Source organism: Trachypithecus francoisi, unplaced genomic scaffold, assembly GCF_009764315.1.
Source record: "Trachypithecus francoisi isolate TF-2019V2 unplaced genomic scaffold, Tfra_2.0 Lachesis_group11, whole genome shotgun sequence".
Classification (NCBI taxonomy): Eukaryota; Metazoa; Chordata; class Mammalia; order Primates; family Cercopithecidae; genus Trachypithecus; species Trachypithecus francoisi.
Window position 1 is genome coordinate 15,936,801 of NW_022681456.1, and position 16,246 is coordinate 15,953,046.

General features: G+C 49.5%; 1 protein-coding gene and 1 long non-coding RNA gene across 4 annotated transcripts in view; one reads left to right on the plus strand and one right to left on the minus strand.

The window, feature by feature from the left end:
• The window catches only part of LOC117089337, a 43,529-nt gene extending 33,195 nt beyond the window's left edge, over positions 1–10,334 (minus strand). Inside the window, exons 1-2 of the long non-coding RNA XR_004439554.1 lie at positions 10,160–10,334; positions 9,168–9,367 (exon numbers count right to left, since the gene is read on the minus strand). This is a non-coding gene — a long non-coding RNA (uncharacterized LOC117089337). The remainder of the gene's footprint in view (positions 1–9,167; positions 9,368–10,159) is intronic.
• Positions 10,311–16,246, plus strand: part of TESC (tescalcin) — a 62,666-nt gene continuing 56,730 nt past the window's right edge. For 2 of the 3 annotated variants that reach the window (XR_004439553.1, XM_033220453.1), the window contains exon 1: positions 10,311–10,588. Coding sequence is in view for 2 of the 3 variants with exons in the window: in XM_033220453.1 (XP_033076344.1) it covers positions 10,531–10,588 (58 nt within the window). In the remaining variant the exon portion in view is untranslated. The remainder of the gene's footprint in view (positions 10,589–16,246) is intronic. The other variant, XM_033220454.1, reaches the window with a different exon arrangement.

The window sequence follows — 16,246 nt, forward strand, 5'->3', positions numbered from 1 at the left end:
GAGGTGGGAGAATGGTGTGAACCTGGGAGGCAGAGCTTGCAGAGAGCCAAGATCGCACCACTGCACTCCAGCCTGGGTGAAATAGCGAGACTCCGTCTCAAAACAAAACAAAATAAAACAAAACAAAAAAAACTAGCCAGGCATGGTGGTGTGCTTCTAGTCCTAGTTGCTCAGGAGGTTGGGGTTGGTTGCAGTGAGCCCTGTCTGCACCACTCACTGCACTCCAGCCTGGGCAACAGAGCAAGATCTCATCTCAAAAAAAAAAAAAAAAAAAAAAAAAAAAGGCCGGGCTCGGTGGCTCACGCCTGTAATCCTAGCACTTTAAGATGAGAAGCTGAGGCAAGTGGATCACCTGAGGTCAGGGGTTTGAGACCAGCCTGGCAAACATGGCAAAACCCTGTCTCTACTAAAAATACAGGCACATGATGGCACGTGCCTGTAATCCCAGCTACTTGGGAGGCTGAGGCAGGAGAATCGTTTGAACCCGGGGGTGGAGGTTGCAGTAAGCTAAGATCATACCAGCCTGGGCAACAGAGTAAGACTCTGTCTTGAAAAAAAGAAAAAAAAGCATTCCTGTAATGGGTCCAGAATTACAGTTAGATAGAAGCAATAAGTTCTAGTATTTGATAGTAGGGAATCTGATAGTAAATAGGGAATTATAATTATAGTTAACAGTAATTTATATTTCAAAATAGCTAGAAGAGAATTTGCAATGTTCTCAGTACAAATAAAAAAATGAGGTGATGCATATCCCAATTAACTTGATTGATCATGACACATTGTATACATGTATCAAAATATCACGTCCCCAAAATATTTGCTACTATATCAATAAAAATACAAAAAGTAAAATGAAATGCATTCCTGGGCCTCCTGAGATAGAACACCTGGATCCCAGAATCTGCATTTAAATAAGAACCAAGGTGATTACATGCACACAGAACTTAAATCATCCCTCTAGGGCCGGGCCAATGGCTCATGCCTATAATCCCAGCACTTTGGGAAGCTGAGGCAGAAGACTGGGACAGGAGGATTGCTTGAGCCCAGGAGTTTGAGGCTACAGGGAGCTGTGATCATGGCACTGCACTCCAGCCAGGGCAATAGAGTAAGACCCCGTCTCAAGAAAAAAAAAAAAATCATCCTTGTAGAAAGACAATCTGGTCAACGCTGTCTCCTTGGCACTGTATTTTTCCAAGTGCAAACCCAGTGTGTGTATTCATTTCCTGTTGCTGCTGCAACAAATTATTATACCAAGTCAGTGGCTTATAAAAACAAAACTCACGCCTGTAATCTCAGCACTTTGGGAGGCCGAGGCAGGTGGATCACCTGAGGTCAGGAGTTCAAGACCAGCCTGGGCAACATGGTGAAACCGTGTCTCTACTAAAAATACAAAAAATTAGCTGGGTACGGTGGTGCCTGCCTGTAATCCCAGCTACTTGGGAGACTGAGGCAGGAGAATTGCTTGAGCCTGGGAGGCAGAGGTTGCAGCAAGCCAAGATTGCACCACTTCACTCCAGCCTGGGGGACAGTGAGATTCTGTCTCAAAAAAAAAGATGATCTTACGGTTCTGGAGGTCAGAAGTCCAAAATGGGTCTTGCTGGGCTAAGATCAAGGTGTCAGGGAGCTGTGTTCCTTCTAGAGGCTCTAGAGGAAAATGTGTTTTCTTGCATTTTCCAGTGTTTAGAGCCTGCCTATCTTTCTTGGTGCCCTTCCTCCATCTTCAAACAGCAATGGCCGATTGAGTCTTTCTCATATCATATCACTCTTGACTCTGACCCTCCTGCCTTCCTCTTTGATTTGGTTTGGTTTTGTTTGGAGCCAGGATCTCACTCTGTCACCCAGACTGGAGTGCACTGGCATGATTATGGCTTACTGCAGCCTCCGCCTCCCACACTTAGGTGATCCTCTCACCTCAGCCTCCTGAGTAGCTGGGATGACAGGCAAGCACTACCAATGCCTGGCTAATTGTTTTGAATTGTTTGTACATACGGGGTTTCACCATGTTGCCCAGGTTGGTCTCAAACTCCTGGACTCAAGCCATCTGCCCTCCTCAGTCCCCCAAAGTGTTGGAATTACAGGCGCAAGTCACCGAGCCCAGCCTGCCTTCCTCTTTCACATATAAGGACTCTTGCGGTTACATTGGGCCCACCCAGATAATCCAGGGTAATCTCCCCCATCTCAGGGTCAGCTGATGAACAACCTTCATTGCATCTGCTCCTTTAATTCTCTCTTGCCATGTAACCTAACATATTCACAGGTTCCAGGGATTAGGACGTGGGCGTCTTTGGGGGCCACTGTTCTGCCTACCACACAGTCCTGTCTAATGGTGTAAGATGCCTCTCCCCAAATCACAAATGAATAAACAAAAGCATCCCCTACCCGGGGCTGTTGCATTTCTACCTGAGAAGAGGTCCTAGCAGAGCCTTCCAAATGCTGACTCTTCCTGTCTTCTTCGGCAGCTCCCACCCTCATGGCCCCTGCCCAGCCTCCCCTACCAGGCTCGATGTAAAGTAAAGGTGAAGTGAATATTTTCACTTTTTTGGGGGGGCCCTTGCCACCTCTTTCTGGTTGGTACCTTTGTTTCTTGGACAATAATGCAGTTTGAAGCCCATCCAGGGACAACATTCCACCTGCCCCCTGCAAGTTCTGGTAATTGGTCACTATTTATATAAATAATAGAAAAACAAGTTCAAGCTGCCCTCCCCAAGAGCCCCAGTCTCCTTCTCCTATTTTTAGGCAGCCAGCCTGCCCCTCTATGGGGCAGCGTCCCTCTGAGGTCTGGGCCACTCAGCTCCAGCCATGGGCTCAGGCGACGATGTTGGTGACAGCAGTGATTGTGCCACCCAGGAAGGGGCAAGGAGTGATTTTCTAACTTAAGGTTGAGTTTAAAGCTTTCAGAGAATGAAGAGAAGGAACTATTCTAAAATCCCCTTGCTGCGGTCATTCTCTCAAGACGAAACCTGATTCTGTAAGAACTGGGAGCCGGACAGAGATTTGAGTGTGAGTTTCATTGATGTGTCGCACTGGGAGTCACGGGGCCGGGAGGGACGGGAGGCTAGAAGAGATAGGAGAGTCAGGCTGGCTACAAAGTCCTTGATATTCAACTACCCCCCACCAAAAAAAAAGGAACAGACAGTTGGGAAGGGTGTGCTCTATGCCAGCCATTTCACCCTTGTTCCGACTCTTCAATGATGGGATTGTGAGGCCTGTTATAACGATGAAGACATTGAGGTTTGGAGTTGCAATGTAACCAACCCAATGGTACACAGCCAGAGAGTGGGCAGAGTCAGGATTCAACTCAGATCTGAATCTATCTCCTATAGCATGCCCACGGCTATGGGGGAAGATCAGGGTGCCTCAGGGGAAAAAAGATTGTTCAAAAAAAAATCAAAACAATAATTTTAATTTCAAAATGCAAATTGCGGATGAATCTCTGATCCCATTGACACGAAAACCAAGAGACATATGAAACCAACCTAAGGAGCCTGAATGATCTTATGAGAAAAAGCGTGTGTGTTAGAGCCAAATCACTGACGCAGGCCACCTGTGCGGTCTCCCGCTCCCCGTACCTATTTTATGAGAGCATCACCGCACATTGCTTGTTTGATGTGGTTTAGGTGCAGTCTTCACTAAGAGGCCAAGCAAGATGATGTAACCACCTGATGAGTTCCTCCTGCCCGCTGCACAGACAAAAACCAATTCACTGAGACGACGGCATTGCAATAAAGAAAGAGCTTAATTGACACAAAGCTGGCCATCCTGTGTCAAATCAAATCAATCTGAAAAATTTGGAGGCTAGGGTTTTTAAAGGCTAGTTTGGCGGGCAGGGGGCTAGGGGAATGGGGGCTGCTGATTGGTTGGGGATGCAGTCATAGGGATGTGGAAAATGGTCCTTGTGCACCGAGTCCACTTCTGGGTGGAGGCCACAGGACAGGCTGAGCCAAGAGTTGAGGGTCTGGGTGGGACCATCCAGTCATCAGAAATGCAGGAAAAGACATCTCAAAAGGCTAATCTTAGGTTCCATAATAGTGAATTGGGGTAGTTGCAAATCTTGTGTCCTCTGGAATAACGGCTGGTTGTCATTTAACTACGCCTGCGTCTTAGTGGAATTCAGGCCCCTCTCATCCTCCTAACCTGGTGTCCTTTTCATTTTTTTAAAGAGACAGATTCTTACACTGTCCCCCAGACAGGAACACAGTGGTGTGATTATGGCTCACTGCAGCTTAAAACTCCTGGGCTCAAGTGATCCTCCCACTTCAGCCTCCTGAGTAGCTGGGACCAAAGGCATGTGCCATCATGCACAACTAATTTTTTATTTTTTTGTAGAGGCAGGGTCTCGCCCAGGCTAGTCTTGAACTCCTGGCTCAAGCGATCCTCCCACCTCAGCCTCTCAAAGTGCTGGGATTTCAAGCTTAAGCCACTGTGCCCGGCTACCTGGTAGCCTTTCATTAGTTTTATGAAGGTGGCTTAGTTTTGGGGAAGGGCTGTTATAATTTAAACTATAAATTAAATTTATCCCAAAGTTAGCTTGGCTCAAGCCCAGGAACGACCAAGGGCATTTTGGAGGTTCGAGGCAAGATGAGGGTTGGTGAGATCAGATCTCTCTCAGTGTCATAACTTTCTGTTATAATTTTTGCAAAGGAAGTCTCAGTGGTACTTAGAGTCCCCATAAATCTCTTGGTCAGTGGCCCAAATGCTAAGAAAAATGTCATGTTGCTCCTGGAACATTACCATGCCTTGGGAGTTGCTCCAAGCTAAACCATTAGAAGGGACAGGTGAATTACAGAAACTGCTCTTCAGACACCTTCAAGTCTATGCTCTGATTCTGGTTTACAATCCTTTGGGAACATCTTGGTTTTTCTATCAATAAAATGGGGATATGCTGGGTGCCTCTCCTCCAGGCCCCTGCAGTGACTGGTACCAGCTAGCATACCATGATGTTCTGTTCACATCTCTTTCCTTGCGGACTTTGGGATCCCTGAGGTCAGGGACTGTCTCCTTCACTGTAGTTTCCAAACTCCTGGCACTCAATAGTGAATGCATGAACAAGTAAATGAACATATGGCAGTCAACTAGGTAGTAGTTTCCTGGTCTTGACTTGCAAGAGCAAATGGTTAAATATTCAGGGATTTTAAGCCGGGCATGGTGGCGCATGCCTGTATTTGCAACTACCTGGAAAGCTGAAGCAGGAGGATCCTCTGAGCCCAGGAGTTCGACGCTAGCCTGGGTGACATAGTGAGACCCCATATCTAAAAAACAAAATTCAGAGATTTTGCAAGCCTATTGTTAAATTATCAGTAACTTGAAATTGACTATGGTAGGAGTATTTACACACAGAAATTGGCAACTGCTGCAGATTAGGACTTCCTCCCCTCCTGCCCTTTTCAGAGAACTTGTTTACCAGCTCACCACTGGCTAGCACTTACTGTGTCAGGCAGTTTTAAGCACCTTCCATATATGAATCTGCATTTAACCCTTACAATGTTACATATATGAATCTGCATTTAACCTTCACAATCACCTTATATATATGAATCACCTTACATATATGAATCACCTTACAATATGAATCTGCATTTAACCCTTACAATGTTACATATATGAATCTGCGTTTAACCTTCACAATCACCTTATATATATGAATCACCTTACATATATGAATCACCTTACAATATGAATCTGCATTTAACCCTTACAATGTTACATATATGAATCTGCATTTAACCTTCACAATCACCTTACATATATGAATCACCTTACATATATGAATCTGCATTTAACCCTTACAATGTTACATATATGAATCTGCATTTAACCCTTACAATGTTACATATATGAATCTGCATTTAACCTTCACAATCACCTTATATATATGAATCACCTTACATATATGAATCACCTTACAATATGAATCTGCATTTAACCCTTACAATGTTACATATATGAATCTGCGTTTAACCTTCACAATCACCTTATATATATGAATCACCTTACATATATGAATCACCTTACAATATGAATCTGCATTTAACCCTTACAATGTTACATATATGAATCTGCATTTAACCTTCACAATCACCTTACATATATGAATCACCTTACATATATGAATCTGCATTTAACCCTTACAATGTTACATATATGAATCTGCATTTAACCCTTACAATGTTACATATATGAATCTGCATTTAACCTTCACAATCACCTTATATATATGAATCACCTTACATATATGAATCACCTTACAATATGAATCTGCATTTAACCCTTACAATGTTACATATATGAATCTGCGTTTAACCTTCACAATCACCTTATATATATGAATCACCTTACATATATGAATCACCTTACAATATGAATCTGCATTTAACCCTTACAATGTTACATATATGAATCTGCATTTAACCTTCACAATCACCTTACATATATGAATCACCTTACATATATGAATCTGCATTTAACCCTTACAATGTTACATATATGAATCTGCATTTAACCCTTACAATGTTACATATATGAATCTGCATTTAACCCTTACAATGTTACATATATGAATCTGCATTTAACCTTCACAATCACCTTACATATATGAATCACCTTACATATATGAATCACCTTACATATATGAATCTGCATTTAACCCTTACAATGTTACATATATGAATCTGCGTTTAACCTTCACAATCACCTTACATATATGAATCACCTTACATATATGAATCTGCATTTAACCCTTACAATGTTATTGCTACTTTGCAGATGGGGAAACTGAGGATGAGAGAGGTTAACTTGCCCAAGTATGGTTTCATAGCCCTCTTTGACAGGAAGGTGGGAGAGTCAAGTGAAGACCGTCTTGGCTATCTCTGGGCTCAGCTGCCCTTTGTGGCGTCACAGGGACCAGCTATATGAATTGCGGCCACCACTTTTAATCAGCTCCTCCGGGAGGAGGTCCTCTGGGAGAAAAGACGCAGTTGCCTGGTGACTGAAGTGTTTCCCAGTGCTCCAAAAGTCATGCTGTGTTATTGTGGGGGATAAAGCTCGCCCCCCACGGGGTGCCCCTCTTCCAGGGCTCTAGACAAAAAATCCAATGAGCCCTGGCCAGACCCCATGCACAGCTGCAGACTTCATTCTTGCTTCTTGCTTTGTTGATGCCTGCAGAGCCACTGGTAGGTTTGAATGAAAGCCATGACGTCCTGGAACAGGCAGCGGCTGGCTGTGTGTGGAGGGTGCCCTGCGATGTGCGCATCATTGCCAGAGGAGGGCAGAGCCCGGGCAGATGGTGGGTGCCACTGCAGAGGCCCACACAGAGACATCATCTGTCCACCAAGAATTTGGCTTTGCTATATCCTTCGGGACCACAGTTGGGGACAGTCCTGGACTTCCTGAAGCTCAGCTTTAGGGATGACAGAATCTCTCCAGGGGCCCATTCTGGTTTGAACATTTCCATCTCTCTGTGGGCTCCATCACATCAACCCTTGTTTACCCATCAGATTTGTTACTGCCTCTATGTCTGTCTCCTCACTCCACCAGGAGTTCCTCAGGAGTGAAGGTGGCATCTTATTCCTGGCTGTGGCTCCAGGACCCAGCCAGAGCCCTGAACATAGTAGGTGCTCAATAAATGTGCAATGAATAAATGATTGAACAAATGCATAAATTGTGCCTTGATTTTTTCTGACTTCGTGCTGCTCCAAGGATCTCCTGATTACTTCTCCAAGCTTGCAATTAGGAATAAATCCTCCTCTGTCATCCTACACAAGACTTCCTTCTTCCCAGCTCCCTGCTGGCTGGTGATGGTGGCTTGTTTGGCTGTGGACCCAGGAGAGGAGATGAGGACTTTGAGAAGGCCTCCCTGAGGATGTGAATTTCCACTGAGGTCTGAAGAGGAAGCGGGAGTGGAAGAGAGTTTCAGGCGTAAAGGAACAAGTACAAGTGCTTGTCTAGTAGCTAACAGCAGTCAGTGGGTCAGCGTTTGTCTAGTAGCTAACAGCAGTCAGTGGGTCAGCGTAGACAGGTGATCTGGTAGGACAGGCTCCCTTCATCCTAGATACCAGGAGCTTCCTCAAGATTACCAAAGGACAGTGTGAAGCTATTGGCCCCTCTCCTTGTCCCAGGGCTTTTGTCCCCACTGGAGCAACTGTGCCAAGCAGGAGGGGCTGATGTCCAGAGAATGCCACTTCCTATCCCCTACATCAGACAGCTCCATCATTTAATCCTTAACTAATTTAATATAATAAAATTCCAGGAACTGACATTTTAAGTTGGAATAAAATTGCTCCCAGCAGCTGTATGTAATGGGCTGGCTCAGAGGCTCAGAACTCCCAGGGAGTACTGAGGCTCCTTTTCCCGATCCCAGTGGCCTGCCTGTTTCCAGAATCCTTCTAACCCGAAATGCAGTCCCTAGATCAGCTGTCCAGCCAGCTCAGACCTGTTGATGCCCCACAGCCAACATCTTTCCACCTTGATCAGGTCTTGCACTGCCCTCTGGAAAGTGCTTTAAAACGCAGATTGCAGGTGCTGCCTTAGCTGCAGACAGGCAGTGTAAGGGGAAGCTGGATTTTCCATTTTAGAGACAGGGTCTCGCTTTGTTGCCTGGGCTGGAGTGCAGTGGTGCAATCATATAGCTCACTGCAGCCTCTAACTACTGGGCTCAAGCGATCCTCCTGCCTCATCCTCCCAAGTAGCTGGGACTTCAGGCACACACGATTGTGCCCAGCTCATTTTTAAAAAGTTTTAATTTTTGGTAAAGCTGGGGTCTTGCTATGTTGCCCAGGCTGGTCTCAAACTCCTGGGCTCAATCCTCCTGTCTCAGCCTCCCAAAGTGGTGAGATTACAGACAGGAGCCACTGCACCTGGCCAAAAGCTGGATTTGCAACCAGGAAGGGGCTGATTCTGCTGCTCTAGGTGGTTTCAGGACCAACCCCCACCCTCTACCTTGGGCTCTGAAAGTCACCTCCTGTCCCTGGAAAGGGCTGTGACCCTTGGCTTAAGCCTGTAGTCTGCAGGAATGAACAGCAGTTCTCAGCAGCCCCCGTCCCAGCAGCCTGTGAAACTGATGGAGGTAGGTCCACCCAAGTCCCCTCTGTGGGCACCGAAAAACTGCTGCCCCCTACCCTGTCCCCCTTCTCCCCCAACATTTACCATAGAGCCTAACGTCCAGAACAGACCTGATACCTGACGGTCATTGATGGTGGTGTTACTAAGCACTGTTGTTACTAGAGCCTTCAGAACAGGAGTGCCTTGACCCTGATGTTCTGCCCTGGCTGTGTGCCTCTCCAGGGGACAAGATTCCACAGTGCCCACCAGCCTCTGTGGCCATGTGCTGTGTCCATGCCAGGCCCTTTGGTGGACATCTCATTAATTTATCCTTATTTTAAGGAGGAGGAGTCATGTTACACAAGCAACAGCATCGGCCCCAGTCACCCCACCTGGATGGAGAGCCAACCCCTTAAGCCATCTTAACCCAGAACTTCCCTAATGGGCGTGGGGACCACCAGCATGGCCCTCTCTCCAGCAGTTTGTCCCAAATGCAGCCTCCTGGGCCTGCTTCTGCTTTTTTTTTGAGACAGAGTCTTGCTACGTTGCCCAGGCTGGAGTGCAGTGGCGAGATCTCAGTTCACTGCAACCTCTGCCTTCCAGGTGCAAGTGATTCTCCTGCCTTAACCTCCGAAGTAGCTGGGATTACAGGCATGTGCCACCGAGCCTGGCTAATTTTTGTGTTTTTAGTAGAGACGGGGTTTCACCATGTTGGCCAGGCTGGTCTCGAACTCATTAGCTCAAGTGATCCGCCCGCCTTGGCCTCCCAAACTGCTGGGATTACAGGCGTGAGCCACGGCGCCCAGCCCGCTCCTGCAGTTTGAGGTGCCCCTCAGCTGCCGGGCTGTGCAGGGCCCACAAGGGCCGCCACGTGGGTGTGTTCACCTCAGAAGGGTGCTGGGGCTTTCCTGGAATAAACGAAAGCGCATGGTGCATTTTCAAATAGGATTATTATTACTGTTGTTCTCCACAGATTTAATTCATGCTCGCCTACTTCCTTGACTATCTAGGTGGAGTCTCCCTCCTGAGATCTGGAGGATGTAAGGTGGGATGGGTTGGGAGTGGGCCTAACACCTCCCAGGGGTCCCACCCCTCCTACCCACGCCCCCAACTTTGCTCACACCTGTTTCCTTCCAGATCCAGCAGGGGTGCGGAAGGGGCGAGGAGTACGTGGCCGCTGCTTCGCGGACTGGGAACCCAGAACGGTGGGCTCCAGGGTCCCCTTCCCGGCGGTTTCCTGGCCCGGGCTGGGCGCTCCCCAAGCCGCGCAGTGCGCGAAACCGGCGGGCGCTAGGACCGCGGCGCGCCGCCCTCTGCCGTTATAAGAGGCCGCGCTCCAGCCCCACGCGGAACCCGCGGCTCTCAGCCTTCGCCGGCGTCCCGACCCGAGGCCAGCCCTGAGGCCAGTCCCGCGGCCAATCCCGCCGCTGCGAAGCCGAGGCCAGTGCGGGGCCTGAGAGGGACGCGCGCCCCGGGGCCCCCGCCGCGGGCACCATGGGTGCTGCCCACTCCGCGTCCGAGGAGGTGCGGGAGCTCGAGGGCAAGACCGGCTGTGAGTACCTGCGGGGGGCGGCGCGGGGACCGGGGCGGGACCTCCGAACGGCCAGTGTTGGGGGCCCCGGCCCGCCGCCGCGCTGTGTGACCTTGGGCCAGTGGCGGGCCCTCTCTGCGCCTCAGTCTCCTCCTCTTTCAAATGGGTCCCCGCCGGCCACTTCGCATACTAGGAGACAAGCGGTGGCGGCGAGGACCTGTGCGACGATGCTCAGTGCCGCAGCCGCTCAGCCTCGGACTGGCCCAGGAACTCCCTGGCCGGGGGACTGCGGACCGGGGAGGGAGCGGGGCCCAGGCTTCCCAAGCGCAGGGCAGGTGCCTCGGGCTGGGCGGGCAAGCGCCTCAGGCAGCCCGGCTGGTGCGTGCGCCCCGCACCTGAGAGTCGTGTGCATTCGGCAGCGCAGGAGCGGAAAGTTTTGAAGTCAGCGGACCAGGGTGGGAACTGGGCTCCGACGCTCGCCGGCCGGGTGACCTTAGGCAGGACAGCCGGCTCTCCGCGCCTGCTTTCGTCCTCGCATCTGTAAAATGGGTTCAGGCGGCCTCATCCCCGCGGGTGGCTGGGAGGCTTTAGCTAGGCAGCGGCCGCAGAGCACTTTGCCCGGAGCCCGGCGTCGTCGCCTGAGTTCACTGGGTCTCCTGGGGCCAGCAAAGGCTGCGCACCCCGCATCGGCCCGGGGGCGGGGCGCCCTGGGAGGCCGGGCCGAGGTGCCCGCAGGGAAATGGCGGAGAGAGCGCTTGTCCGCCGAGTTCAGCCTGGCTGGGGACTTGGCCCTGGGTCCTGACCTCGGCGTGGCCGGTTCTGCCTCCGGCTGTGGACCAGGGTGGGGACTGGAGACCGCGGGGGCCAGGTGTGGGAACAAACCGGCTTTGGCGAGGGACAGACCGGCTGTGAACCCTGCCAGCTCCACTTCCTGGCTGTGTGACCTTGGGCTAGTCACTTTACCTCTCTGATTCTCAGCTTTCCTTCTCTGTTGTAAGAGTTCTCCTAGTACCTGGTAGACGCCCAGGAAATGGGAGCTGCAGATATTTTGGGAAAGAGCTAGCTCCTGGCATCTGCTTCAAGTGCAGAGAACCAGCCTCCAGTATTGATCACTAAGAGAGGGTGGCCCAGCTGTTTGTGTGTCAGCTGAAAAGCACCCCCTCTTGACCTCCCAATCCAGATACCCCTTTCCAGGAGAACTAGATGAACATTGCAGAAAACCATTAATAACTGGTGTGTGTATGCACGCACTTATACATCTATATCTGTATCTCTGTGTGTGTAGAAATATAGAATTATATCCAACTAGAGAAGTAAAAGGTGCGGCTCAGCATATGTAATATGGTACCCTTTTATCTTTTTAAAAAGGATCCTTTGAGCTGGAGCTGCAAAGTAAAAAGAAATAGAAAATGTAAAAAGAGGGGAAAATAAGAGTATACATTTGTCATTGCTATATTTGCAAACTGGAAGAATCCACCAGAAAGTACTAATAAATACTTGGTGGGGGTTGCGGGGGGAGTGGAAAGGGTGAAGGGAGAGGGAGCTTTTCCTCTGTAAACGTTTTTATATGTTCCTTTTGAACTATGTTGAATATTTTACTTAAAAAGTTTTATGCACTTCAATCTGAAGACTAATGTGAGAGAGAAAGGAGGGATTCCTCTAGCTCTTGCTTGCTTGGGTCTTCCCTGGTTTTATTATTTCTCACGTGCTCTTTCCTAGCCTCCCACTGCTTTGAATCTGGATGGATGTCAGTGGACATTCTCTGTGGCTGGGATCCCCGCTGGAGGGGTGGGCTCTCCGGCAGCCCACGGGACACTCAGGAATTCCCCCCGGTTGTGGGTTTGACAGGGAGGAAGGGCCGCAGAGCATGCTGGGAGTCTTGTCAGTTTCCTGGGTCCAGCCTCCCACGGGGATGAGAGATGCTGTGTTCCTGCTCTGTAACCTTCCTAGATGTAGCTGCAGCGACTTCCCTTCTTGCTGCCCAGAGCTCAGATTTCATAACCCAAGGGAGATGGAGAGGGTCAGAGAGGAGGTTCTGACGTTAGACCAGAGTAGGCAGGTAGAACTTTAGGTAGGTGGAAAGTTGCCCCTGGTCCTCCTCCGAAGGGGACTGCATAATTCGGTCACTTTTACCCACTTAGCAAATATTTATAGACCAGGGGCTGGGGATTTAGAGATGACTCAGAGAGGCTGCTGTTCCTGGAGAGGGACACACAGTAAACAAAACGCCCCACAGGTGTTAATCTGTGAAGGAGGCATAGCAGGGTGGCTTGAGAATGGAGCTTTAGGGTGGATCCGGAGGGCCTCCCTGAGGAGGTGATAATGGGACAGAAATCCAAGTAAGAATGAGCCAGGGGTGTGCAAATCAGTGGAAAGGGCATCTCGGGCTGAGGGGACTACGAATGCAGAGGCCCTGTGTCAGGGACAAGCCAGCAACAGTAAATGAGAATGCATGAGATGAGGACACAGCTGTCGTCAGGGCTCAGGCTGTGGCAGGAGCCTGGCTTCAAGGGCCTTGCCAGGTACCTTGGGCAAGTCACTTATGCTCTCTGAGCCTCAGTTTTATCTACTATAAAATGGGCATAGTCATAGTACCTCCCTTGAAGTTGTTGGGAAGGATTAAGTGAGTTAATATATGTGAAGTAGTTAGACCAAATACGTGTACATGTTTGTTATTGACTATGCTTTAAACACTCTTTTATGTCCTCGTCACTCCAAGCCATAGCTGAGAGTTGAATCTTGGTCCCACCTCTCCCAGCTACATGACCTTGGGCAAATCATTTTACCTCTCTGAGCCTCAGTACCCCCACTTGGATCCTGAAGTAGTTATATGGATTCAATAAGGTTACGTACGTATCCCACCTCTCCCAGCTACATGACCTTGGGCAAATCATTTTACCTCTCTGAGCCTCAGTACTCCCACCTGGATCCTGAAGTAGTTGTATGGATTCAATAAGGTTATGTACGTATGTATGCGATGCGATTGGCTTGGCATGGGAACGTCAGCTCCCAGAGACCCAGTGGGTCACGCAGGTCCCTTCCTCCAAGGCCGTTCCCTTGGGAATCTTCCCTGAGAAGAAGGGAGAAGAGCCTCAGGGTAAGGTGGCCAGAGGACAGGCTGAGTCCCCAGGGCTGCTGACTCTCCCTGCCTCCCTGAGGACCAAGATGACCCCTGACTTCCTGGGGAGGAATCAGCTTGGTCCCTTTCTGAGAACACCATCCAGAAAGGACCAGAAAGTCAGGCTGAGGATGGTGATAATGAACATAATTCCCCAAGCACCTGCTGAGCATGAGGCTCCACGCTGGCGCTCTCTGCATGACGCTCTTTTTATAGTAATGATCCCCCAGGAAGGCGGTGTTAGGGCCATTTTACAGGTGAGGAAACTGAGGCTTAGAGAGGTAAACCAGCTTGCCTGCAGTCCCACAGCTGGTAAGTGGAGGAATTGGAGATCACAGGATCCCCAAGTCCACTTTCTTTTTTTACAAATTTTTTTAATTTTTAGTTTTTGAGGCAGGGTCTCACTCTCTCACCCAGGCTGGAGTGCAAGGGGCCTGATCAAGCTCACTGCAACCTCGAACTCCTGGGCTCCAGTGATCCTCCCGCCTCAGCCTTCCCAGTAGCTACGACTACAGGTGTGTGCCACCACACCAGCTAATTTTAAATTTTTTTGCAGAGACAGGGGTCCTGCCATGTTGACCAGGCTAGTCTCAAATTCCTGGCCTCAAAGCGGTCCTCCCACTTCAGCCTCCTGAAAGCACTGGAGTTACAGGCATGAGCCACCATGCCTGGCCCCAAGGCTGCTTTCTTACTGCCAGCATGCTTTCACTGTGTGTAGTTGCCACTTGAATTTCTAGGAACCAAGAAGGGGTAGAAAAAGACTGCCCGTATTTTTTCTCACCTTCAGGCCTTTGCACAAAAGCTGTTCCTCTGCCTAGAGCACTGTTTTCATTTGATGTACACAATTAGATGTTTACATATGGGAGCCTTTCTCTGTCTCCACCCAGGGTAAGGTTAGGCCAGGCACGGTGGCTCACGCCTATAATCCCAGCACTTTGGGAGGCCGAGGCAGGTGGATCATGAGGTCAGGAGTTCAAGACCAGCCTGGCCAAAATGGTGAAACCCCCGTCTCTACTAAAACTACAAAAATTAGCTGTGCGCAGTGGCAGACGCCTGTAATCTCAGCTATTTGGGAGGCTCAGGTAGGAGAATCACTTGAACCTGGGTGATAGAGGTTGCAGTGTGCTAAGATCATGCCACTGTCCTCTAGCCTGGGCGACAGAGTGAACACTGTCTGAAAAAAAAACAAAAACAAGAAAAAACAAACTCAAACCTTTCCTCTTAACCTTGTGTCTCTCTCTCTTTTTTTTTTTTTGAGATGAAGTTTCACCTTTGTTGCCCAAGTTAGAGCGCAACGGCATGATCTCAGCTCACTGAAACCTCCGCCTCTTGGGTTCAAGCAATTCTCCTGCCTCAGCCTCGTGAGTAGCTGGGATTACAGGCACCTGCCACCATGCCCAGCTAATTTTTGTATTTTTAGTAGAGACAGGGTTTCACCATGTTGGCCAGGCTGGTCTGAAACTCCTGACCTTAAGTGATCCACCCGCCTCTGCCTCCCAAAGTGCTGGGATTACAGGCGTGAGCCACCACGCACAGCCTTAACCCTGTCTGTTTATGAAATGAATACTCATTATCATTCAGGAGTTGGCTTACCTGCTGCTCCCATCCAGAAAACCATCTCTCCATCCAACCTTTAAGGGTTAAACACCCATCCTCAGGCCTCCTGGAGCTGCTTCCTTCCCTCCGCAATAGCAGGCATCACACCGTGTTATACTTGTCAGCTCTGTCACCTGCCACCCCCTCAAAACTTGGAACTCCCTAGAGCAGAAAGAACGTGTCTTGTTCACCTTTGTGTGCACTTGGTGGTTTAGTGAGAACACAAGAGGCTCACGTTAAAGGGGGCGCCGTCCCTGGGGACTTTAAAACTCAAGGTGTATTGTTCAGGAACAGGCAGCCAGTGGAAAACCCAGTGCCACCCTCACCAGCTGTCCTGGGCTGCCAGCCCTCCCAGCATCTCCGGTTCCCTCCGTTCACGATGAACTCTTTTGGCATCAGCACTGAGCCAGCCCCACCAAAAATACGCCTGAGCAGCAGCGCGCCCACACAGGGCATCATTAGGTCTGTGTGCCCACCTCCCTTCTTCCTGCCTGTTAGAGTCTCATTGATTGCTTTAAACCAGAAACGAGTATTCCCAGGAATCCGTTCTGAGCCAAGAAAGCTCACATCTAGATTGTTAAGATTCATGTGAAAAGCCGGAGCGAAGGCGTCCCGGGGGTGTGTTTGAGCTCACCTTCCCCGTGCACCCTTGGTGACAGAAGCCGAGTGGTGTCTGGTGTGTGGACCGAGGTGCAAAGTGGGCCCTTACCGAGAGAAGGGCGGCTCCTTGGGAATCATTCACCTGAGTCAGTTGTCCTTCACCACCTTGAGCTGGCCTGGAGGTGGCCCCACTTCCTGTCCCCCCATCCGTGTCTGCTCCCAGAGCTGGAAGGGAAATAATAAGAGGGAGGATTCTGGGAGAGGTGAAGGGTCTGTTTTTTCCTTCAGGCTCCAGAACAGCTCCTCAGGCATGTCTGTGTTGACGCCAAGAAGCTGCCAGAAGGAAAAGGAAAAAAAAAAAAATC